General features: G+C 51.4%; 2 protein-coding genes across 2 annotated transcripts; both read left to right on the top strand.

Moving 5' to 3' along the window:
- Window positions 1-14,879: 14,879 nt before the first annotated feature.
- Window positions 14,880-16,325, top strand: N0V96_007162 (uncharacterized protein; the record flags this gene model as incomplete). Its single annotated transcript, XM_053196288.2, has 1 exon — window positions 14,880-16,325. The coding sequence occupies one exon, from the start codon at window positions 14,880-14,882 to the stop codon at window positions 16,323-16,325; it is 1,446 nt and encodes a 481-aa protein (XP_053046407.1).
- A 2,725-nt stretch (window positions 16,326-19,050) lies between these two features.
- Window positions 19,051-20,593, top strand: N0V96_007161 (uncharacterized protein; the record flags this gene model as incomplete). Its single annotated transcript, XM_053196287.1, has 3 exons — window positions 19,051-19,235; window positions 19,298-19,731; window positions 19,797-20,593. 3 exons carry the CDS (start codon window positions 19,051-19,053, stop codon window positions 20,591-20,593), a joined length of 1,416 nt encoding a protein of 471 aa, XP_053046406.1.
- Window positions 20,594-20,637: the final 44 nt, after the last annotated feature.

Raw genomic sequence — 20,637 nt, 5'->3', positions numbered from 1 at the left:
ACTGGGTTTGAAGGCTGGGTTCAACAGGACGGCCCACCGACAATCGCGGGGTCTTATGAAACTTTAAGCATCAACCATGACCAGCGACTGTACGAGATAGAAGAGGCTGCAAATTCAGGCGACCATGAAGGCAGCCACATAAGCATCCTCCAGGCTGAAGTAATTGTCAGCGAAACTGCCGAAGGGACTCCAGTCTCTCATGTCTTTCCGGGCCGTTGCTTCGAGACCATCACGCTCCAGTGACCTGTCTTTGACACAGCCCTTGTACACTTTGTACATAAACGGATGAGCTAAGACAAATCTGAAGCCTCGCTGGAAGCTGCTTTGCTGATCCGCAGTCTTATAGTCGGGGATACCCGGGATCAGTTCGCACCCCTTTCATATGTGCGGCAGAATGAACCCGCCACCATGGCATCGTGGTCCAATGACGAATTCTGATCATGACATCCTACACGACATAGGAGATAAGCTGCTCGGTTCAGCCTGATTTGGCGTTGGAGAAAGTCTGCAGGTTCTGTCAAAAGATAAGATGCACTTACCCCGCCTCCTTGGCTGTGCCGAAGCACAACCTTGAGTAGACTCACGTCATCGCAGTGCATGCATATCAGGGGGTTAGCTGCCATGCTCACAGCCTGATCCCAAAGAAACAACTCCATTACTGGGCTGTTTTGTTCCTGCGGATGCCAGCAGGCAATTCGAGACTTTGTGGCATTTGAAAGTTCTCGTTCATCATAATGACATGCCCCCTGGTCCATGTCGATCTTCTTTGCAACTCTTTTTAATATCCCGCTTATTCCGAGGTGAAAGTCGAGTTCACCAGACCGTGATCTGCTCGGACGAGGTTTGAAAGTGTTAGCAAGAACTTTTGGCCAATGCTGACAGCTTCCTGATTTGGCTCTACCCAGCCATCACACTATTGGCAATGTGCGCATCGGTTAAAGGTTGCAGTTGGCATGCGGAGTTTGGACAAAATGGTTCTCTCCAGACTCCGAGCCTGATCTAGATTGGTAAATGCGGCGCGCGTGCGAACCACGCGCGCCAGCTTTGGTGTCATGCAGAGGTCAAGTGTCATCCTGCCGTTGGTTGGAATGTACACGTTATGCATGGGAAATAGATATTAGGACTTGGGTCAAGGCAGAAGGGTGTACACCAAAAGGCGACCGGAACCAACAAAGTAGTCGTGGAGGGTACGGTACCGAACAAAGGAGGGGAAGACCGCAATCTGCTATGCAAAACGGCAAACATCAACCAGTAAGCCCACCAATTCGTCACTGCATAAGTAAAGTACGTTGCTGCATGCTTTAGATAAGTCTGATCGCGCAAGATTCGCCTTGATCTGCTTCCATTGAGGTGGAGGCTATGCCAGTCGCTAAAGCATTCTTGAAATGCGAGGCTTACCAGTGCTGTGTGGTAGTCATTGGTTATCATCACATGTGAGTAGGGCCCATTACCACGCCAAGACGCAGGTATCGGCGACATAAAGCTGAATGCGTAGCTAAAGAAGGAAGAATTGCCTGAGCACAATCGTCGAGTCACAAAAGCTCACAAGCAGCCTCTTCGGAAAATTCGACTAGTAGACGCACAACACAAAGACCGAGACTTCGAGCAATCGCCCAACCCAATTTCGCGCCGTGTGTCTTCAATTACCATATATGCGAAGAGGACGTCGAGTATACCGTCTCAATTGTGGAAGAAGTCATCCATTGCCAGTCTTCGGAGAGGTAGCAACATGATTGACCAGAGCGGCGAGATGGCCGCTCTTCAGGGCCAGTTACGCTCGGCACAGCTTCCTTCAGGAACATGCGGAAGCAGTACCTTTCTTCCATACTCCGTCCTGGAACAGGAGGTAACTCCGAAATCGATTACAAAAATCCTGCCCGATCGAAAGAGCAAGTACTCAGAGGCCATATCAGAAATCGCCTCCTTTGTCTGCGGAAAACCTGGGGCAAGGCGAATTTTTGCGGTTCTTGTCTTCCTTGGTTGTCCGGACCGGATTGACTTGTTCTACGAGCATAAGTTTGTCGACTCTATTCTGCCTCTCTATGTCACCGGAACAAAAAAAGTCCAAGTGAGAACCCATTCCGCCGAAACTGGTCACTCTGAGATCACCCGCAAGGTTTTTGCCGACGAATTTTGGAAACGCTCTATGTCACCATGGATGTTTAGTGACAACCAGTGGCAATTTCTTGGGCCGGTCTTCAACGAACATCAATTCAGATACTCGTTTCGCACGGAACACCGAATGCCGTTCCTAGGGCAGCCTGGCGGACATAGAGAAAGTCATTTCAGCACGGTGGGAAAGTGGTCTATTCATAAGTCTCATTTCAAGAAGAGCTCAAGACTTGTAAGTGCACACAAACCTACAACCGAGGCATTGCTATGCAATTATTGGATGCGACACTCATACGATGCAGCGCCTATCAGCCGATAAACATGGACATCCGATTGTAGCAGTGAAAGAGCTGAAAAACGTCAACATGAATCATGACGAGTATGAACGCGCAGCCGAGGCCGAGGCAGAAGTTCTACAAATGATCCGTGAAATGGAGCATCCCCACCTTATCAAAGCAATCGCTTACTACAAAAAGGGTGATCGGTACTTTATTATTTTCCCGTGGGCCGAAGGTGGCAACCTCCGAGACTACTGGGGAAGAGAGCCTCCTCGTAAGATAAATGCAGATTTCGTTGGCTGGGCTCTTGGTCAGCTCTGTGGCCTGGCTGGTGCAATGAACAAGCTTCATTCGAAGAAGGACTCCGCATGTCGGCACGGGGACCTGAAGCCAGAGAATATCCTTTGCTTTGAGAACAACAAGAGCTCCGACCCATTTTCTCAGCCATTTCTCGTCATTGCGGATGTTGGTCTGGCTAAAGTTCACACCTTAGCGACGGAGATGCGCAACGAAGCTACACGCACGATGAACGGAACGGTTATGTACGAGCCACCTGAAGCTGTACTGCTGCTAACGAAGAAACTACCACGATCGCGACGTTATGACGTTTGGTCAATGGGCTGTATCTATTTCGAGTTTCTAATTTGGCTTCTATACGGAAAGGCCGAACTGCTTCGTTTCGGCGACGACATAGCGCATCCCGTGAACAGAACACGGCAATTCTTCGATGTACACGGATCTGGAGTGACCGGAGCGGCCAGTATCAAACCCGGCGTTCAGAAGTGGATGGACTGGATCAGAAGGGATCCCAGATGCCCACCGAACACTGCAATTCGAAAGTTACTGGAGCTCATCTGCACACGATTACTAGTCATAGAGGTAAGCAAGCCGAGGCAAGAGTCATCTGGAAGCGCCAGTGCCCAAGGCAGCACCACTCTACACGCGACGGATGGCCCAGATAACCCGAGCATTATTCGATCGGACACCAACAGCAGCTTTAACGGCGATCTCGCCGATGGCCTTCGTTATCGAGCGACTTCTATTGAAATGCACGAAGCGCTGGCTGGCATCATGAAAGACGCTTCGGGGAAAACGCCGAAAATTGCTTGGATGAATTGGCATGTGGGATCTCCAGGAGGGCCGGGACAATTTGGAGACACCTTAGGTGTTTCTCAATTAGGTATAAGGGGTCGACGCGGCGTTAATGCATGAGGTGAAGAGTAACTTTCCTAGGATCTCGTTCTCCTCCAATAACCGATTCGCTGGTAGACATCAACGCCGGATTTGCGGACGCAGGTGAAAGTGGCCATTCTGACGATGTAAAAGTCCCGTATTCTACATATTATAGTATTATGTACTGACATCGACAGTACGTACGTTTGCCCAAAGTGGTATAAGTCTGCGCGATCTTGGCTAACCACTTCTATGCACGGTATAGATGGTATTGATTCTGCTCCAAGAAACTTCAAATTTTCATGTCAAGAGCTAACATGTCACCTAGTTTGTACGTTTTAAGCCATCAGCAAGATGTGACCTTTGCTAATAGTTAAGTGATGGAATAGACGGTATGTCTTGGCACTCGAGGTTGAAATATTTACCTACAAATCTGATATCTGGTGGTGGCCTGACTTTTATGTTCTGACAACGCAACTCTGTCTAGCCGGTAAGCCTCTTGCGACCCCGAGAAAAGCAACACATTCTGATCAGTATTGTTCTTCTAGCTTGATAATGAGTGGGAGTGTAGCCCGGATGTTAACACAGCAAGAGAACTGTCCAAGGAAGTCGACATTTCTCGCCAGCTTCCCCCGAAAAATACGACTGACACACTTTGTCCTCGATGCAAAGACCTCCAAAAGCGGCTCTGGTCACATAGATTCTTTTTTTCTGATAACCTCGAATCACTCGCAAGCAGTGCGGGAGTCTGTGATCTCTGTCGCCTCCTCTTCTTTTCACTTGAATCCATGGTATCCAAGAGCTACGGGGAGATTCAATTTGAAAAGTTCAACAGCTATTTGACATCAAGTGTGAAACCCGGACGGCCAGTTGCAGTCTTGTACAGCTTGCCAGGTTAGAAAAACGTCAGTTCCATACATTTATGTCGTGCTGACTCTTTGCGTAAGGAAAACCTTTTCTTGGTACACAGATGGGAATGCCAGTGCTTCCAGCTACCGGTAGCCAGGCGCATATGGCAGTGTTATCGACGTGGATAAGGGTCTGCGACGATACGCATGACTGTAGCCCAGCATCCGACACCACCTTTCTTCCAACACGAGTCATCGACGTTAAATCCGAGGGCGACGAATCATGCCGCTTACTTTGTGCAGACCGTGGGCAAACGAACTCAGGAAAATATCTCGCACTATCGCATCGATGGGGGGCCCCGGATCAGCATAGGAAGTTTTGCACTTTGAAGGAAAATCTCGAAAGCTTCAAAGAGGAAATCAAGTTGACTGAGCTTCCCCAAACATTTCAAGATGCTATCAAGGTCACACGAAGCCTCGCTATTGGGTACCTCTGGATTGATTCGCTCTGCATCGTCCAAGATGACCCTGAAGACTGGAAGATGGAATCTCGTCTAATGGAACAGGTGTACAGCTCAGCCTACGCAACTCTAGCAGCTAGCTGCGCAAGCGGGACCGAGGACGGCTTTCTGAAATCTCGACCATGGCGACACTGTGTTACTTTAGCATCTGGCAGGGGCTCTTATTATATCTGCGACTCTATCGATGACTTTGGGCGTGATGTTGAACAGGGAGAGTTGAACAAGCGGGCTTGGATTCTTCAAGAACGAGCTCTATCCCGCCGCACAATCTATTTTTCGGAAAAGCAGACATACTGGGAATGCGGAAGAGGCGTAAGGTGTGAAACGATGACGAAAATGAGAAAGTAAGCCTAGCTGGGTCTACTATTGCTTTCAGCTAGACTGGCTTGACTGACTTCTCAAAATATCAGCCGGAAAGCCTCATTCCTGGGAGATTCGGACTTTCCACACTCCATTGACACCTACGTTCGCGGAATGAAGATTGAGCTTTACCAGGACCTCTACCAGAAGTACTCGGGGTTGGCACTTAGCTCCATTGGTGACAGGCCAGTTGCCATCCGCGGGCTTGAAGCACGTCTCATCCGCACTTTCAAAACTGTCGGTTCTCATGGAGTTTTTGATACTTTTTTTCATCGAAGTCTGCTGTGGAAAAAGGCATGCCTATCTCTGGCTCGGATCGACTCAGAACTGCTTCGAGGGGTTTATGTTCCATCATGGTCGTGGATGGCATACGACGGCGAGATCAAATACTTGAATGTTCCCTTTAACAAGTATTCTTGGGAAGCGGACATTATCTCGCCGTTTAGGACTTGGTCGTCTCAAAGCATGAAGGAGAGAGGCGAGAAAGAGGCAGCATGTGAGATCAAGGTGCCTATATGGGACTTTCGGGGTTCTGATAGCCTTTTCCTGGAGCTCGACAATCCAGATAGAAAGCTCTCGAACCTCAAATGTGTCATTGTGGCGAGGAAAAAAGATCTACAAGGCGACCCTCAACAGTCACACTACATAATAGTTGTGCACTCCGTCGCCATTGATGGACTCTGCGACGTGTATGAGAGAGTTGGCGTTGCGGAGGTCAGAGGAGAGCAGATTGCATTCAACAAGGGAAGTCAGAGCGGTATTCTTAGGTGATCATAGGATAGGATATAGCAACTAATAGCAACATGTCTCCTATCTTTCAGCGCGTAAATATAGGTGTACCTCTGCCAAGCCGGGCCTTGATGCTTTGTTTCTGTTTACTGGTCGTAATAACGGCGATGATGCCTGCTAATCAAGTGAATCATCCGCCCTCCCACGCACCCATATATTTGGTTTTTTAATTCTGCCTTTGCTAGCTGCTCGGGCGATTCTCGATATCGTTTACACAGTATTAATACACAGTAGCAGTGACCATTCCCACTGTCTCTGTAGACTATCGCACCCATATATTCGTTCGGTATACACCCACGAAGGCAAGCCTCAAGCCTTTATACCCCCCATCAATTCCATTCCCGTCACCAGCACAGCAGGCGCCATCCTAGGTCGGTTGGTCAGGTCAAACTGTCTAGGTGGTGGAACGGTTAATGGTCGACACTCAAATTTACGCCAACCAGCCTACCCGACGACAGGCTTAGCGAGAATACCCGAGTTCGAATCCCAACATGAGCACCATAATAATCGCCAAGAGATGTAGCCACACCGGTGGTGAACTCTTTTTTTTCCGTCTTCAGCTTGTTTTTTGTTGATGACGGGCACAAGCATGTCCGCGAGAGCTGCGTATTGCCATTCTGACCATCGCAATGCCGACTAAGGTAGGAGAAGATCGCAATGGAGGGAGCCACACTCGCCATATATGTCTACGGTACTATGGTTTTGAGAATAGCTGAAGGCGGCAGGAACCAGGTACCCCATTGGGGATGCCTTTTTCTGTCTCCGATCTCACAGTTATCTGCCTCCGGGCAGCTTACTCGAATAACAAGGCTGTTGTTGAAACCATCTTGGTATTGAAAACAAGGTATGGAAAGGGAGACGCTCGGCTATGCATTTTACGCTCATTCTCATCCCCCCACATGATGGACCACCGTCTCAGACCAGCTCTCAACTCTCTTCGTCCATACCCAGGGCTGCAGTCCCTACCGCTCGTCCCTGCAATTGCTATCGCACAAAGTCCAGAGGCCTCAGGTTCTAGTCCAGACCTTCCAAAAAAGCTACCCCGTACGCATTTCAATGCCTGAAAAGTTCGTATCCTGCAATCTGGTCACCACTCCGAGGCTTTACTTCTTACTCCTCTCGTACGTCCGAGGCTTCCCCAATTCTCCTTTGGGGAACATGTCCATCCGACAGAATCCATCGCACGATATCAGAGAACAGCTGAGTGTACTCGGAGGTAGTCCTGAAAGCAAGAACACCGTCGATTGTCGGGCTATACGGAAGACTCGCGCCGCTTTGTGACGATATCTTCGCTGCATTCAGGCTCTCCCTCACACAAGCTACCACAACGGCTGAGCCTTTTTCTAGCTCACCTGCGTCAGGGTCCGAGGAAGTAGCGTAAGGTTGCACTCCAGCTGTTTCCTGAGTACGGCATCACTCGGGAACCATGTCCCCCAAATCCAAATATTGTTGGGCCGTTTCATGATCCCCCGTGTCCAAATATTGCTGGGCAATTTCATGATTTTCCAGCTCAGTGGCGCGTGTGATGAATTCTACCACACCTGGCGATTCTCTCACTTCGTCCAACTTCGTCGTGGCCTCGAGAATTGTCAATAGTATCGATCCCAGCCACTTGGGTAATCGTTTCTGGGTGCCAGAGATCTCTGTCCATCTCGAGAAGATTGGAATGATACCGCACCGCCCACGCTCCTCTTCGTACTTGGTCAAGGCTCCTTTCTTGACCAAGCACTCCACAGCAGTTTGCAGTGATGGTTGCGCAGTTAGTCCTGCTGGCCATCTAGGAGCATCTGTTGCAAAAACGTTGCGAGAAAACCGCTCCCAGAGCCCCATATTGGCATCATCGCGACTGGCGAGAATGTTCTTGTAGTCAAGCAGGCGGCTGTATACGCCTGCATCTAGAGTGCAAAAGCTGGCAGGGTGGGTGGCAAACGTGGGACCAAACAGGGCCCTGTCATTGAAAACTTGGAAGATTGTTTCCGCCGGTGACATTCTTTGGGCATTGAGGATGGTTTCAAAGTCCAAGTTCAGAAGAATATCAATCAGAGGCTTTCTAGCCGATACGTTGAGGAAGTGCAGGGCATTCCGAGATTCTTCATCAACTTCGAAGGGGTCTGCGCCGAAGTCGATTAAGCTGCGGAGTAGATCCGCTGAACCACATTCGACAGCCAGAAAAACAAGAGGTTGCGGGCTTTTTAGGTAGGCAAGATCCGGCTTGCAGGTCTTAAGCATATGAATTGCCCCTTTCAAATCTTCAGACGTTATTTTCTGCCCATTCCTCATCGAGCCGAAGGGATAGAGGATGGCCTCGGCAATGGGTGTCTGGCCGTCATTCATTAAACCCCTCAGGTTCTGGTCTCGGTACTTGTCGTAGTCTTGAAGACAGTCCAGTAGAGCGATGTCGGAATTGGCGGCTGCGAAGTGCCAAACATTACGTCCACTCTCATCGGTATCTGTGGTTCTTGCTCCATGGTCTAAGAGAAGTTTAAAGACCTCGGGCGACTCTGACAACATTAATGGTGTCTGGTCTTTGTGGTTGCGAACATGAATATCGACATCTTCTCCCGATGTCAAGATAGCAGCTAGTAGAGCTATTTCATCGGTCTCGACCGCATAGTGTAGGATTGTGGTTGCATTCCGAGGCTCATCCATAGCATATTCATCATCGGACGATGCGATTGACAGTGCTCTCTGAGGCGCCATAAATGCATTTGGATTCCAGCGAGGATCTAAGATAAGCCTCCTCACAACTGCCGTCTCGCCATCTTGGACTGCTTCTCGGACAAGTTCCACATACAAGGTATCTGAGACGTCAAGAGATCGAGATCTGGCCATACTAGAAGGACGAGCCAGATCAAAATGGTCCAGGATCTCATAGATTCCCGTGGCCAATAGTGATATATCATTGTAGCTGTCGTATTCGGGAATGGCTCTGTCAAGGATCGCGGGAAGCATTCCCTCCAAGAACGAACGCGTTGGTGGCTTGAGAGGTGAAGGCCAGTACTCTAGAAGAGAATTACTGCCATGGAAGAGTTGTATGAATCTCAGATCCAGGTTGACGCCCGACTTAAGAAGTCGAAGTAGGATCTTTGGAGCACGGATTGCCTGGCAAATAAGGAATGCCAATGCTGCCAGTGAGAATGTTTCGTCTTGGCAGGGTCCAGCTGCATCCACGGTACACGAAGCACCTGAGTCCAAGAGGACCCTTATAGTCTCCTCCTGAGAGTCGGTAGGTTTGCAGTCAGATACGAGTTGTGCAGGGTCTGCAGAGCGTCCTAACAGGGCCGTTGGACCAAGCAATGCGCAATAAAGAGGAGTGCCTAAAGGGCTCGGTTTATTGACGTCCACTCCCCATGATAGAAGTTGCTCGCAGAGCCGGGGAAGCCCCAATGAAGCAGCAATGTGGAAAGGAGTAACCGAATCATCCTCGAGTCTCGACATGAGCAGATTCAGAGATGACATCGAGAGGGCACCGGATTTGAGGTTGAAATGCTCCGGCCATTCCTGCCTGGCGTATTCCAATATCCATTGAAGAAAGTGAGACGACTTCCTTGAATGGAAGAGCACATGGAGGGGTGTCTTGTAGTCGGTGTACCGATGGCGGGCCAAATTCGGTAGAAGCTTTGCCGCCGCGCCATATTCGGGACACTTGATATCTCTCTCAGCAACATATTGGCTGTGTATGAAGCATTCATCCAACTGTTTATCGAAATCGGCGTGCAGAAGTATGGCAATGCATGTGTCGCTATCGATCTCTGTGGGTTTGGGTGCAGAGTCGACGGTATGATCTAGTTGTTGGCCAACAACATCTTTGTGGTGACCGTCCGTCGACAGGCGCACGAGTAAAGCAGCCCAAGAGTCGCAACGAACAAGAGAATCGAGTTGGCAATGAATCCGGTAGATATTCGAGGTAAACACTGAAAGAGAAGGGGGCTCGCTTCTTGGAGCTGACGAGCTTGCTGACCACTCAAGGCTGGGGTTATCAAGAAGATCGCTCAAGTCGTCAAAAAGGGTGTGGTCTGGGCATGCAGGCGAAGTGCCTTGTTCTGCAAAGTCTTCGAATAATAGCCAAAGACTGTGGAGAGTACCAAGGAGTATCCTGACGGCTACACGTGCCTCGTCATTGACGCCGCGGCTACGCAGGAGGTCGTACACTGATCGAGCTTTGGATCGAGCCTCTGCGAGAGCCTGCCCGAGCCGATGGCTGAGAGGCATTGTAGCGAGTTTTGTTGTATGGCACGCATATGCGATAGGTGTTCTTCGCCTTCTCTGGTATTCGAGGGAAGAAGAGCGGGCGATGATGATGATTGAGTTGTGGTTGTAGTTGTAGTGGAGAACATCAAAATTCGGCTGATGTCGACGATGAGGTATCACGGCGTGTCGCAAGCTCTGCAAGGCGGGTCCGTCGCGGGCCAATGCAGTTGCTTCCAGCGCCGTTGTAGTCCGTTTTAGCGATTTAGCGCCCGTAGGGTACCCTCTGTAGCGGCCTCCCCCCTGAGTCATTGGGCGACATTTCTTTAGTCATGTATGCTGCTGACATAATCCACGATGACTATGAGATCATGAGTCTGCAACCCTCTGGCCTGGCACCTCTTTTTTTTTAACAACGAACGAGAGGTGTTTCCTGCTCCAGCTACAGAATTTGAACCTCAACAGTGTCACCTTTCATCCGACACTTCTGAGGCCGAATTTCTCACATCCTCAGTGATCAAAGAGAGTACTTTGAATACAGGGGATGCTCAAAGAGCCTCGAGTGCGGTTCGATTAGAGCTTTCGTTGGCAGCCGCAGATGGTATCTCAACCGCTCAGTCAAAACCCACTTCCCGGAAGCCCGTGACTGCTCTATTTCACCTGAGCTTTGCCTTTAGAGGTTAACAATCTAACTTTCAAGAGCTTTTCCAGATTGCCTGGCAGCTAACACGTTCTCTATCCTTGAGCAGCCTGCTTCCGTGAGACCAGACATCAGAAGGGCATTATAGAGTTGAGAGTGAATGAATAAGATGAATGGTGAAACGACACGTTGAAACTAGTGTCATGCCGTTAAGCCCTTGTGTCAAGTAATGAGGCTTTTCTCTGACCAGAACTACAGAGGCAAGTGACGAACCGCGTCTTTTGATTATGATGGGAAAGTCAAACTGAGTCTGCATTAATTGAGTTTCGCCGAGAGTCTCCGCAACTTAGGACCACCTAAGCATCCTTTTGGCCTTTGACATTGTCTGTAACATCTCGCTATTTCTCATCCCATCGCGACCTAGCCATTATTTCACTAACCCGAATTCAACTTGATGCTTCTCGAGCGATTGTTATGTGATGGCACCACTTTGAGCGGCTTCAAGCTAGCTGGATTAGTCGCTGTTGACTGGTGCATTTCTTAGTTTGATTAGGATTGGCCGAACCTGAAGCCTGAGCATTTGGCCAACATCTGGGGTTCTTGTGAGATTCCGCGGCTAGGTCTCGAAGCCTACTGCCGAATTTGTTCTACGTTCGCTCGTTCATTATGGCGCTGGAGTCTGTGCACGTGTAGACTTGTTACCTAGCATATGTAATGGTGATAGCAAATGTCCAACTTCCGAGAGTCTAAGCATGCTGCAATGAGAGGAGAAATTTATTTCAGTTCCCCTTTGAATACCTACCTTATCCGAAGCCTCCACAGTCTAGTATCAGTCACAGGCTTGTTCGGTCTATGCTCCATGAGCGCCTAATCTGAGAGCTAATAATTCCCCGCCGAGAACCTGAGGCTGGCTCGACTATGCTTTCTTTTCCCGCGTAGGTGCCAGCCGCCACGCTGCTACGCATGGGAGGTCACTGGTTCCCGCATGGTTTCCCCACAGTGCCAACGGCTCTCATGCGTATGGGTGGCAGTAGACGGCGAGCTGTTCATCGTTCAAGTCCTTTTGATGACTGAATCTGGGGAAATGGCGGGAGGATGAGCTCGGCGCATGAAGCTCGGGCGTGCAATGACGGGACCTGATACCAACAGCGACCTCCAGGTTCGACTTTAACAGCTGCATAGCAAGTTAGCTGGTGAATGAGGGGCGTTGGACGGAAGAAATTTGGAGCGGTTGTTGAGGCTTGACGAACTGAATGTCTGAGGCGCAAACGACGAGCGTTGGTGGTACGTACTTACCCTTGGAGCATAGGTACGTACTCAACCAAGGAGCTCGGGCACTGTGCATCCCGTCCCTTCCATCTCTCAGGTCCAGTCCAGTTCTCCCACTTCTCAAGTTCTCTGCACCTCTCTACCGAGTACAGCTCGCACATCACACGACGATTTGTAGCTGAAGAGCACAATCAGCCGGTTTGGTCACACAGACCAGAGTCTCTTTCGTCTGAACTCGCTCCCGCCCTCTTGCAGCCCGCTATCCGTGCAGGGACCGTCTGATCATCCTGGTGCCCAGACGAGACGATGGAATACCGCCAAACTCTGACCAAGCATAGACCTCTTTATGTCTCTCGAACTTCTCTTTCGTCCTCCCACGCGTGTCGTTTGTGACGACTCACCAGGTCATCGATCACTCTTCACCCGAAAACGGCTCGATGTTGGCCATTTGGAGCCTCCCGCAAGGACGGCTACCTGATACACTTAGCCGTGAGCTAGACGCACAGTCGGTTTTTACTGCCCGCAGTTCTTCTCCCGCCCCTCCCCTTCAAAGTCCCCGCCAGTGCTATTAGCTACGATGGTCACCGGGCCACACCGGCAAACACGAGAAGCATTCGCTGGTGTGGCGACGAGATCGCGGATACCGTTGGTCTGCCGCTCGAGGAAGATGCCGCGGGGCACACCAACGACGGTCCACCCACCGAGCCAGCACCAGGCTCTAAGACCGACATGTTCTATTCGATCTGCGACATTCACGTCGATGGTATCCGAGACCTTTATCTATACTGAAACGACAACACGGAAGTCCCTCTATCTCTCCTGCCTGCGCGGCTTCCTCAAATGTCGTGCTGAAGTACGGGCATGGACACTGTCAACAGAAAACCCAATAGCGACTGCAGAGCCGACGTCCTTCTTCGCCCTGCTTTCTCTCTCGTCTTTTGCTGACCGCCGCTTTCTGCATGACAACATTTCTTGCCTTCGTGTATCTGCTCACGCTACTCTACCGAAAGCAGCATGCGACATCCAACCGCCGCCACCGGCCAAAGCGTCGCAACGGCGTCGTGCCCCTTCATGAACCCCCGACAGGGACAGGCGTCCCAACCAGGCGGTCTGGGAGGGACCCAAAATAGGCCTGTGCCACTCCGTCGTCACGCAATGGCGGGAGATCGTCTACCATGTGGACCAAGATTCAGCCAACATTTCCTGGCCAACCTTTGCACCTTTGGCTGTTCCTTACGCCTTCGCCGCTCTCCTCCTCATCGTCGACACCAAACTTCGGATGGCATGGTAGCATCTTCACCCAAACCCCGTTCATCTTAGCTCCAACATAATGGTGTTAGGCGAGGTAGAATCGTCGTGTGAAGGAGCTTCTCGACGCCGCCACAATCAACTCGCCAACCGACTTTGACGCACGGTCTCATTGCTTTTTTTACACTCACATGCAGTTTGCTCCTGGGTGACCCCTGATGATCAAGCCTGGAACAACAGACCGGCAGCTAGCCCAGTCCTAATCTACAAGGTCGGAAGGCCAATATTGGTAACTCATTCATGGAATCGCTGGCAAGCATTGATGACGGTGATCGACGATGCGCACCTGCAAACGTAAGCAAAAGTCGCATCGGGCCTCAACGTTGCTCTGCGCCATGGGACAATGAACGAACGAGAACGCTCGGCAGACGCAGCTCATTATGTGTGTTTGTCTCCGAAGCCCCAGGCTTTAGCAAGCCAGGCTTTCCCCCACAAGTTCGTGGCGTCGGGCTAAGACATCTTACTGCCTACGGCGTTTGACAAGCCTGGCACAACACCAAAGAGACTGTCCCAGTGCGAGTCAGGGTCCGTCCACCGGCGCGTTTGCTATAAGCACCGGACGTCGGCCGTCTTTTCCATCTCCAGAGAAACCCCTCCAACTCGTGGTGGCATGTGCTATCGGTGTCAGTCACTTTGTTTCTTTTGCATCACATAACATGCGGCCGTAGTCGTTGCTAATACTCGGGTATCCTTTTCTAAAGTTACTACTTTGTTTCTTGTAATCGACGCCTTCTGTCATTTTCCTACGTCCGGCCGAGCCTGCCAGAGGGCTGTCACTTATCACACTCCTTTCTCGTCACTCATTTATTTTTTCTCAAGCCGAACTACAACCATGGCCTCTTCCATGTCTCGAAGGTCACCCGTGACACCGCCATACGATGATGACTACAACCAAAGCCCAAAGGGTCTACGGGGGCTGGGAATGAGAAGCAGTCCAACTTCGGCCTGCCTGCCCGTTCCCACCATGAGGTTCTCTCCGCCCGCGACGCCTCGAAGCTCACGACCGAATAAGATGTCCTTGCGTTTGAGGAGCAATTCTGGCCTGTCATTACACACGAACGAAGACGCCTTCCGTCGATATACCGACTATAACCCCGATGGGTCCCCGAGATCCCCGACTTTTGGGCCCGGTATATGGTCCAGTCTCGACAGCGTCTCAACAAGTCTGCGTCGAAGCTTTGGACCACCAGTTATGGAGATTGAACCAGAGACTCTATCTATACCAGACTTCCTCGGCCGAGAGGTGTTCCAGATGGTTCTCGCCAATGCTTCCGTCTCTCAACGTTTCTTCCATTTCGCACAAAATCATGGCTGCGGTTCGGACATTGAATTCCTCTTGAGAACCCAGGAATATGCGAAATCATTAGCACTGTTCGGGAAACAAGCCTCATCAATGCCGACACCAGCCAACCTGCCTTCAACCGTCTCCAAGTCACTGAATGCCGATATGAAGCAGTTGACAAATTCTGTTCTCCCCGGTCTCGAATCCATGTTTGCAGAATCTACACGATGCGTCGAGCAACGAGTTGCCCGATCTATCTATCCAGAATTTGTGAAGCATCAGCTTGCCATCTCCACCTCGGCAGCTCTATCCGGCACTCGAGTCTTCAAATATCCTGGTCTTGCCGAGTCATTCTGCTTGACGGACGCCTTGAGCCCAGACTACCCCATCATCGCCGCATCAGATGCTTTTGTTTCTATCACTGGGTACCCAAAAGTCGAGGCTCTGTCAAGCAACTGCCGGTTCTTACAAGGGTCACTGACGGACCAGGACACCGTCAAACGCATCCGGGATACTGTCGCGCGGGAGGAGGAGTCGTTGGAGCTCGTCCTCAACTACCGGAGAGACGGCACCCCGTATTGGAATCTTCTATTCACCTGTCCGCTCACGGACTCTTCCGGCAAGCTACGATACTACCTCGGGGGGCAGATCAACGTTTCGGACAACGTTGGTGGCTACAAAGACCTTCTCCGGATTCTCAACTTTGGGCCGGCGCTAGATGAGGTCAAGGAAGAGACCTCGGGTCGGGAGTCCCGAGTCAGTCGCCGCATGAGCCGTACGAGCAGCCGAGACAGAAAACAGGAACGGCGGACAAGTCTCCGCAATAGGGATAGTCTACACAACAAAGGGCCCAAGAAAAGCCTCTTCCAACCATTCCGAAAGCATACGACGCACAACAGCAACAATCAGGAAAACACGTCACCGTCGCAGGGCGTTGGCCTCGGCTTAGAGCAGTTGTTAACGGTTTCGAGCTCAGAAGAGCAGCTTTCGGCACCCACTAAGCTGGGCTCTGTTTACTCTGGCTACAGCCGATTCATTGTTTTGCAAAACACAGACGGACCCTCCGCCTTCCCGCCAAGGTCATCGTCTCTGCCTGCAGACCCTAACAAGAGAAAGGCCGCCCAGCTGAGTGTTGCCTTTTGTTCAGCCGCCGCGCTGGAGGCGCTCGGCCTCGGCCTTTTTGCCGATAGCATTACCCACCGAGACATTTTTACCGTCCTTTCCGACCTTGCGGACTCGCCATCGATTACGAAGAGCTTCAAGAACACGGTGCGCGAACGGGTGATTCAGAATGGAAAGACGGCTACTCTAGATATCATGCTTGGCGGTGGCTACCTCGCACGGAAGGGCAGTCTCATTGGCCTCGGCGGCCGTTCCTCAAAAGACGAGTCCGACGGCAGCACCAAGAAACATGGACGGCCTGTCAGTAGGTCGGGTTTTGCCAGTCTTGTGAGCGAGGCAGGCAAGATGGAGAAGCTCACCAGCCAATGGACGCCATTGAAGAATGCGGAGGAGAAGGTTGAGTGGATAGTTGTTATCATCACACCTATGAAATAACGCGACGCTGCCTGACGCCGTGTCCCGTTACCTATTACATATAACTTACCAATGTAATTTTAATGTATATGAGATGAAGAAAAAAAAGGGAGTTCAGGCGAAACGGGGAGGGGAGACTGGATAGATACCTGGGATGTTTGATCCCCGAATGAATGAGATACCAACCCTCATCAATATTTGCCATCCGTAGTCTTCTCCTGAAACCCATTGGAAGTGACTCTGATAATCTGTTGATGTCGAATTGATGCGCGCGACTCTGAGGAAAGGAGCCTTATGAGGACGGATGCGAGTATTGTTATTGACGAGCTGGGCTTTCAACGATCCAGTCAACGCTCCAAGCTTGATTTGAAACTAAGATCAATGATCTACTTGTGGGAAATAAGACGCCATCCATGGTCAAGGTTTGAGTGTCTGGCCCAAGCACCGCATCATCGGGTAGTCACACATTACATATACTCACTCACCCTTCGTGTCTCTCCAGAAGATGGCTCCAGTTTTTCTCTCAAACAACCAGCACGCCATCTCGATCATAGGGAAACCCCCTCCCCCCCCCTTATAAAATGACACGAACCCTTCATCAACGTTGCAGATTGCGGGGGACGGGAAGAAAAAAAACAAGATCTATCTAGCACATGGCTTGGAAAGGGGAAGTGAGAAGATCCGGGGAAGAAGGGTGGGCAAACGGGTAGGAGATCTCAGATCTCGGTTACCTGCGGGTGAGTAAGAGAACGATTAGTAGATAGAGACCGTGGAGAGGCAGTCTGTCGTCCCAAAAGGGTAAAAAAAGGGGAACATGAGGAGGGAAGAGAGAGGGGGGGCCACTCGGGAGAGCCGTCGTGAGCCGTCATGGACCTTTGGCGGGCAAGACGGGATCTACGAGGAACGGACTCCCGCGCTTCTCCAGATCCACGTGTATGGACTAGTATATGACTACATGTGCGTTATACAGGGAAATGGAACGTTGTGTCTTGTTTAGCTGCTTCCGAGTACCTTGTTTCCGAAGAATCTCATGTTGTTTATCATGTGGTTATCAAGAATAATAAGGACATCACATGCTCTCAATGGCATAGCTAAAATCTGGCGCCTCCAAAAGTTCCCTTTACGTTTTTTTATTGATCTGATGCAGTTTATGCACAGAAGTACACTATGCTCACCCAGATGAATATGGAACCTACTTGAGACTCGAGAGACTACGAACAGGCAACCGTGGGCACGTCTCCATGGTCTCCGGTGACAGGAAGAAGGCACGAGGAATGGAGACCGGCCGGTTGCGGGCTTCTAGAATGAAGCGGATTACGGCGAAATGAGCCCTTCTATGCAGTATGCAGACCATGCAGACCCGAGAGGAGTAGAAAAAGGGGGGAAGCATTCATATCCGTGGACGCAAGGGTCAAAAAGCAAGACACCAGGAAACCCCCCGTTGGCGAACAAATTTGCGTAAAAGATTGACTGCATGCGCCGGCCCCGGGCATGCGGGCTGCGGCATCGGCTTGCGTTGCGTGGATCGTGAGGAACTACGCGGGGAAATAGGGCCGAAAATCTTTCCAGACTTTTTGGATTTTGATAAGGGGACCTGCGAAAAAGGTGCAAAAGAGGATGGGGCAATGGGCACATTGGGGGACTTGCGCTCGTGGAGTTGGGAATAACATGAATTGACAACTCCACAAACCAACTGGGACGTCAACATTAGTAAAACCCGTTCCAAGTGGATATAATCACGTAAATGTTAGCCAACGTGTGGGACTTTTTGATGGGTTGAAATGGTACGGATGGGTAATGCGCGCTTGAAGATTTTTTTTTTTGCACGAGGCGCGTTCCGGGCAGATTTTCCTGTTCTTTGTGGTCTTTTCTGGACGGCGACTCTGCGTCTTTTGGGGGATTTTCTTGGGGGTGGCCGATCAGCCCATTGACTTTTTTCTTCTTCTTGAGCATGGGGAATTAGGGGTGGGAGAAAGCTTGGTATCGAATGATGGATTTTTAGCTGCCGTAGCGGGACTTATGATCCCCTCACGGTTTGAGACTAGAGTAAGATGCAAGCATTCAGTATACAAATGAGACATCAGCTTGAATACACCGAAGAGACGGGCATCACCGGCGAACAGTCAACGGCGGAAGGGTTTCCGTAGATGGTTGTGGTTGTGGTGGATGAGGCTCCAGAGCCGGGCAGGGGTGTGGTGTTCCAAGCTTCCAACGTCCAGGCACAAGTCCCCCAAATCGCCACAATCCCGAGTGGGCCGGAGGTGCGGGCCCGAGTCATTCTGCTGGGAAAGGTGCCGCTGCAAGAGTTCACAACTTCTCACACCCCCGTGGGCCCGTCTGACGGCTCTGGCCCTGCGCGGTTCGCCATTGCGGACGCGCCGAGATCGCCTCGGCAGATGTCTCGTATGACCAATTCGCCCTGCGCGGGTTCCAGTGAGGTTGACGAGGCCGATCGCGGCGTGGCCTGGGTGGATTATATCAAGAAATCTTGTCCCCCCCCAAGGATAGGATGACTCTGAGTCCTGGATGAGAGAGATTTTCTACCGTTTCCCTCTCTTCCTCTCACTTGAACGTCCGTCGTGGTTCTCTCCATCTCTGAACCACTTCTCAACATCATCCTGCTTCTTCCTCAAGATCTGCGACCAGATCACGCGGGACGACGGACGGACTTACTGACAGCTTCAACGCGTCAGATACAGCAAGCAGTGAACGGCATTACACACCTGTGTGTGTAACTAGAGAAAATATGGGTAGCGCCGCAGACGTTACCAACAGCCCCGAGATGACGGAGGCTCAGAACCAGGCCAAAAAGGATGTCGGCGATCGTGAGGAGGCCGCGCCGGCCTACGTGCCCGCGACAGCGGAGGAGCAGAACAGCGTCCTAACGGGAGAGGACGGTGAACTGATCGACTACAAGACTCTCACCTGGTGGTACGTCTAGCTGTCCTTTAACAGCGCCACGGCTGTTCGTTTGCTAACCCACATACCTTCAGGCAAGGCGGCATTGTCCTCATCGCCGAGACCGTGTCCCTTGGCATCCTCTCGCTGCCCTCCGTTCTGGCGACTGTCGGTCTTGTCCCCGGTATTGTTCTCATCCTCGTCATGAGCTTCCTGTCGACGTACTCAGGCCTCGTCCTCGCTGAGTTCCGCAACGAGTACCCCTTTGTGCAAAACTTTGGCGACGCCGTCGAGGTCATTGGCAAGTCCATTGGCATGGGCGCCGTCTTCCAGGAGGTCTTTGGCTGGGCGCAGGTTATCTTCCAGGTCTTTGTCATGGGCAGCCACTTGTTGACCTGGACCATCTGCCTCAACACCCTGACCAACTCGTCTACCTGCACTATTGTGTGGGCCGTCGTCGGTTTGGCTGTTTTCGCTGTGCTTAACTTCCCGAGAACGCTGAAGTACACGAGTTACATGTCCATGGCTTGTGAGTTCAACCGCCGTTCTTCCGAGAATTTGCTATCGCGAACTTTGACTTACCAAAAATCACAGCATGCTTGTCCATCACCCTGGCCGTCCTCATGACCCTCGGTGACGTCGCCGTCTCCCGCCCTATCGGCTCCGGCAGCATCGAAGTCGCCCGCCAGCTGGGCTTCACGGGCGCCTTCCTCGCCGTGACCAACATCGCCATCGCTTTCTCGAGTCACTCCTGCTTCTTCAGCGTCATCGGCGAGTTCAAGAAGCCCGAGGACTGGCCCAAGGCCCTGGCTCTCCTCCAGATCGCCGACACGACGCTCTACTTGCTCGCCGCCATCGTCATTTACGTCTTTGTCGGCCCGGACGTCCCCTCCCCCGCCCTCTCCGCCGCCGGCTCCAAGACGATGCGCAAGGCCATCTGGGGCATCGCCATCCCGACTATTGTCATCGCTGGTGTCATCTACGGCCACGTTGCCGCAAAGTACATCTTCTCGCGCCTGTTTCGCAACACGAAGCACATGATTCGCCGCACGAAGCTCTCTGGCATCGCGTGGATCGGCATCGTCGTCAGCATCTGGGCCCTGTCCATGGTCATTGCCGAGTCCATCCCCGTGTTCAACTCGCTGCTCGGCCTCATCTGCGCACTGTTCGCCTCTTGGTTCTCGTACGGTCTTCCCGGCATCTTTTGGCTGTGGATGCACTACGGCAACTGGTTCAAGGACGGGAAGCAGACGTGCAAGTTCGTGGCCAACGTTATCCTGTTTCTCACGGGCTTCCTCATCTGCGTGCTTGGTCTGTGGGCGTCTATCGAGTCGATTGCAAATGAGAAGGGAACCAAGCCTTGGACGTGTGCTTCCAACGCCGCGCGATGAGGAGTAGGCCTCGTTATTAGTTATCGCAACATCTCATGAATATA

Source organism: Colletotrichum fioriniae, assembly GCF_027942845.1.
Source record: "Colletotrichum fioriniae strain IMI 355084 chromosome Unknown scaffold_8, whole genome shotgun sequence".
Classification (NCBI taxonomy): domain Eukaryota; kingdom Fungi; phylum Ascomycota; class Sordariomycetes; order Glomerellales; family Glomerellaceae; genus Colletotrichum; species Colletotrichum fioriniae.
Note: the sequence above shows the minus strand (reverse complement) of the source record. Positions and strands in the feature narration are given on the sequence as shown.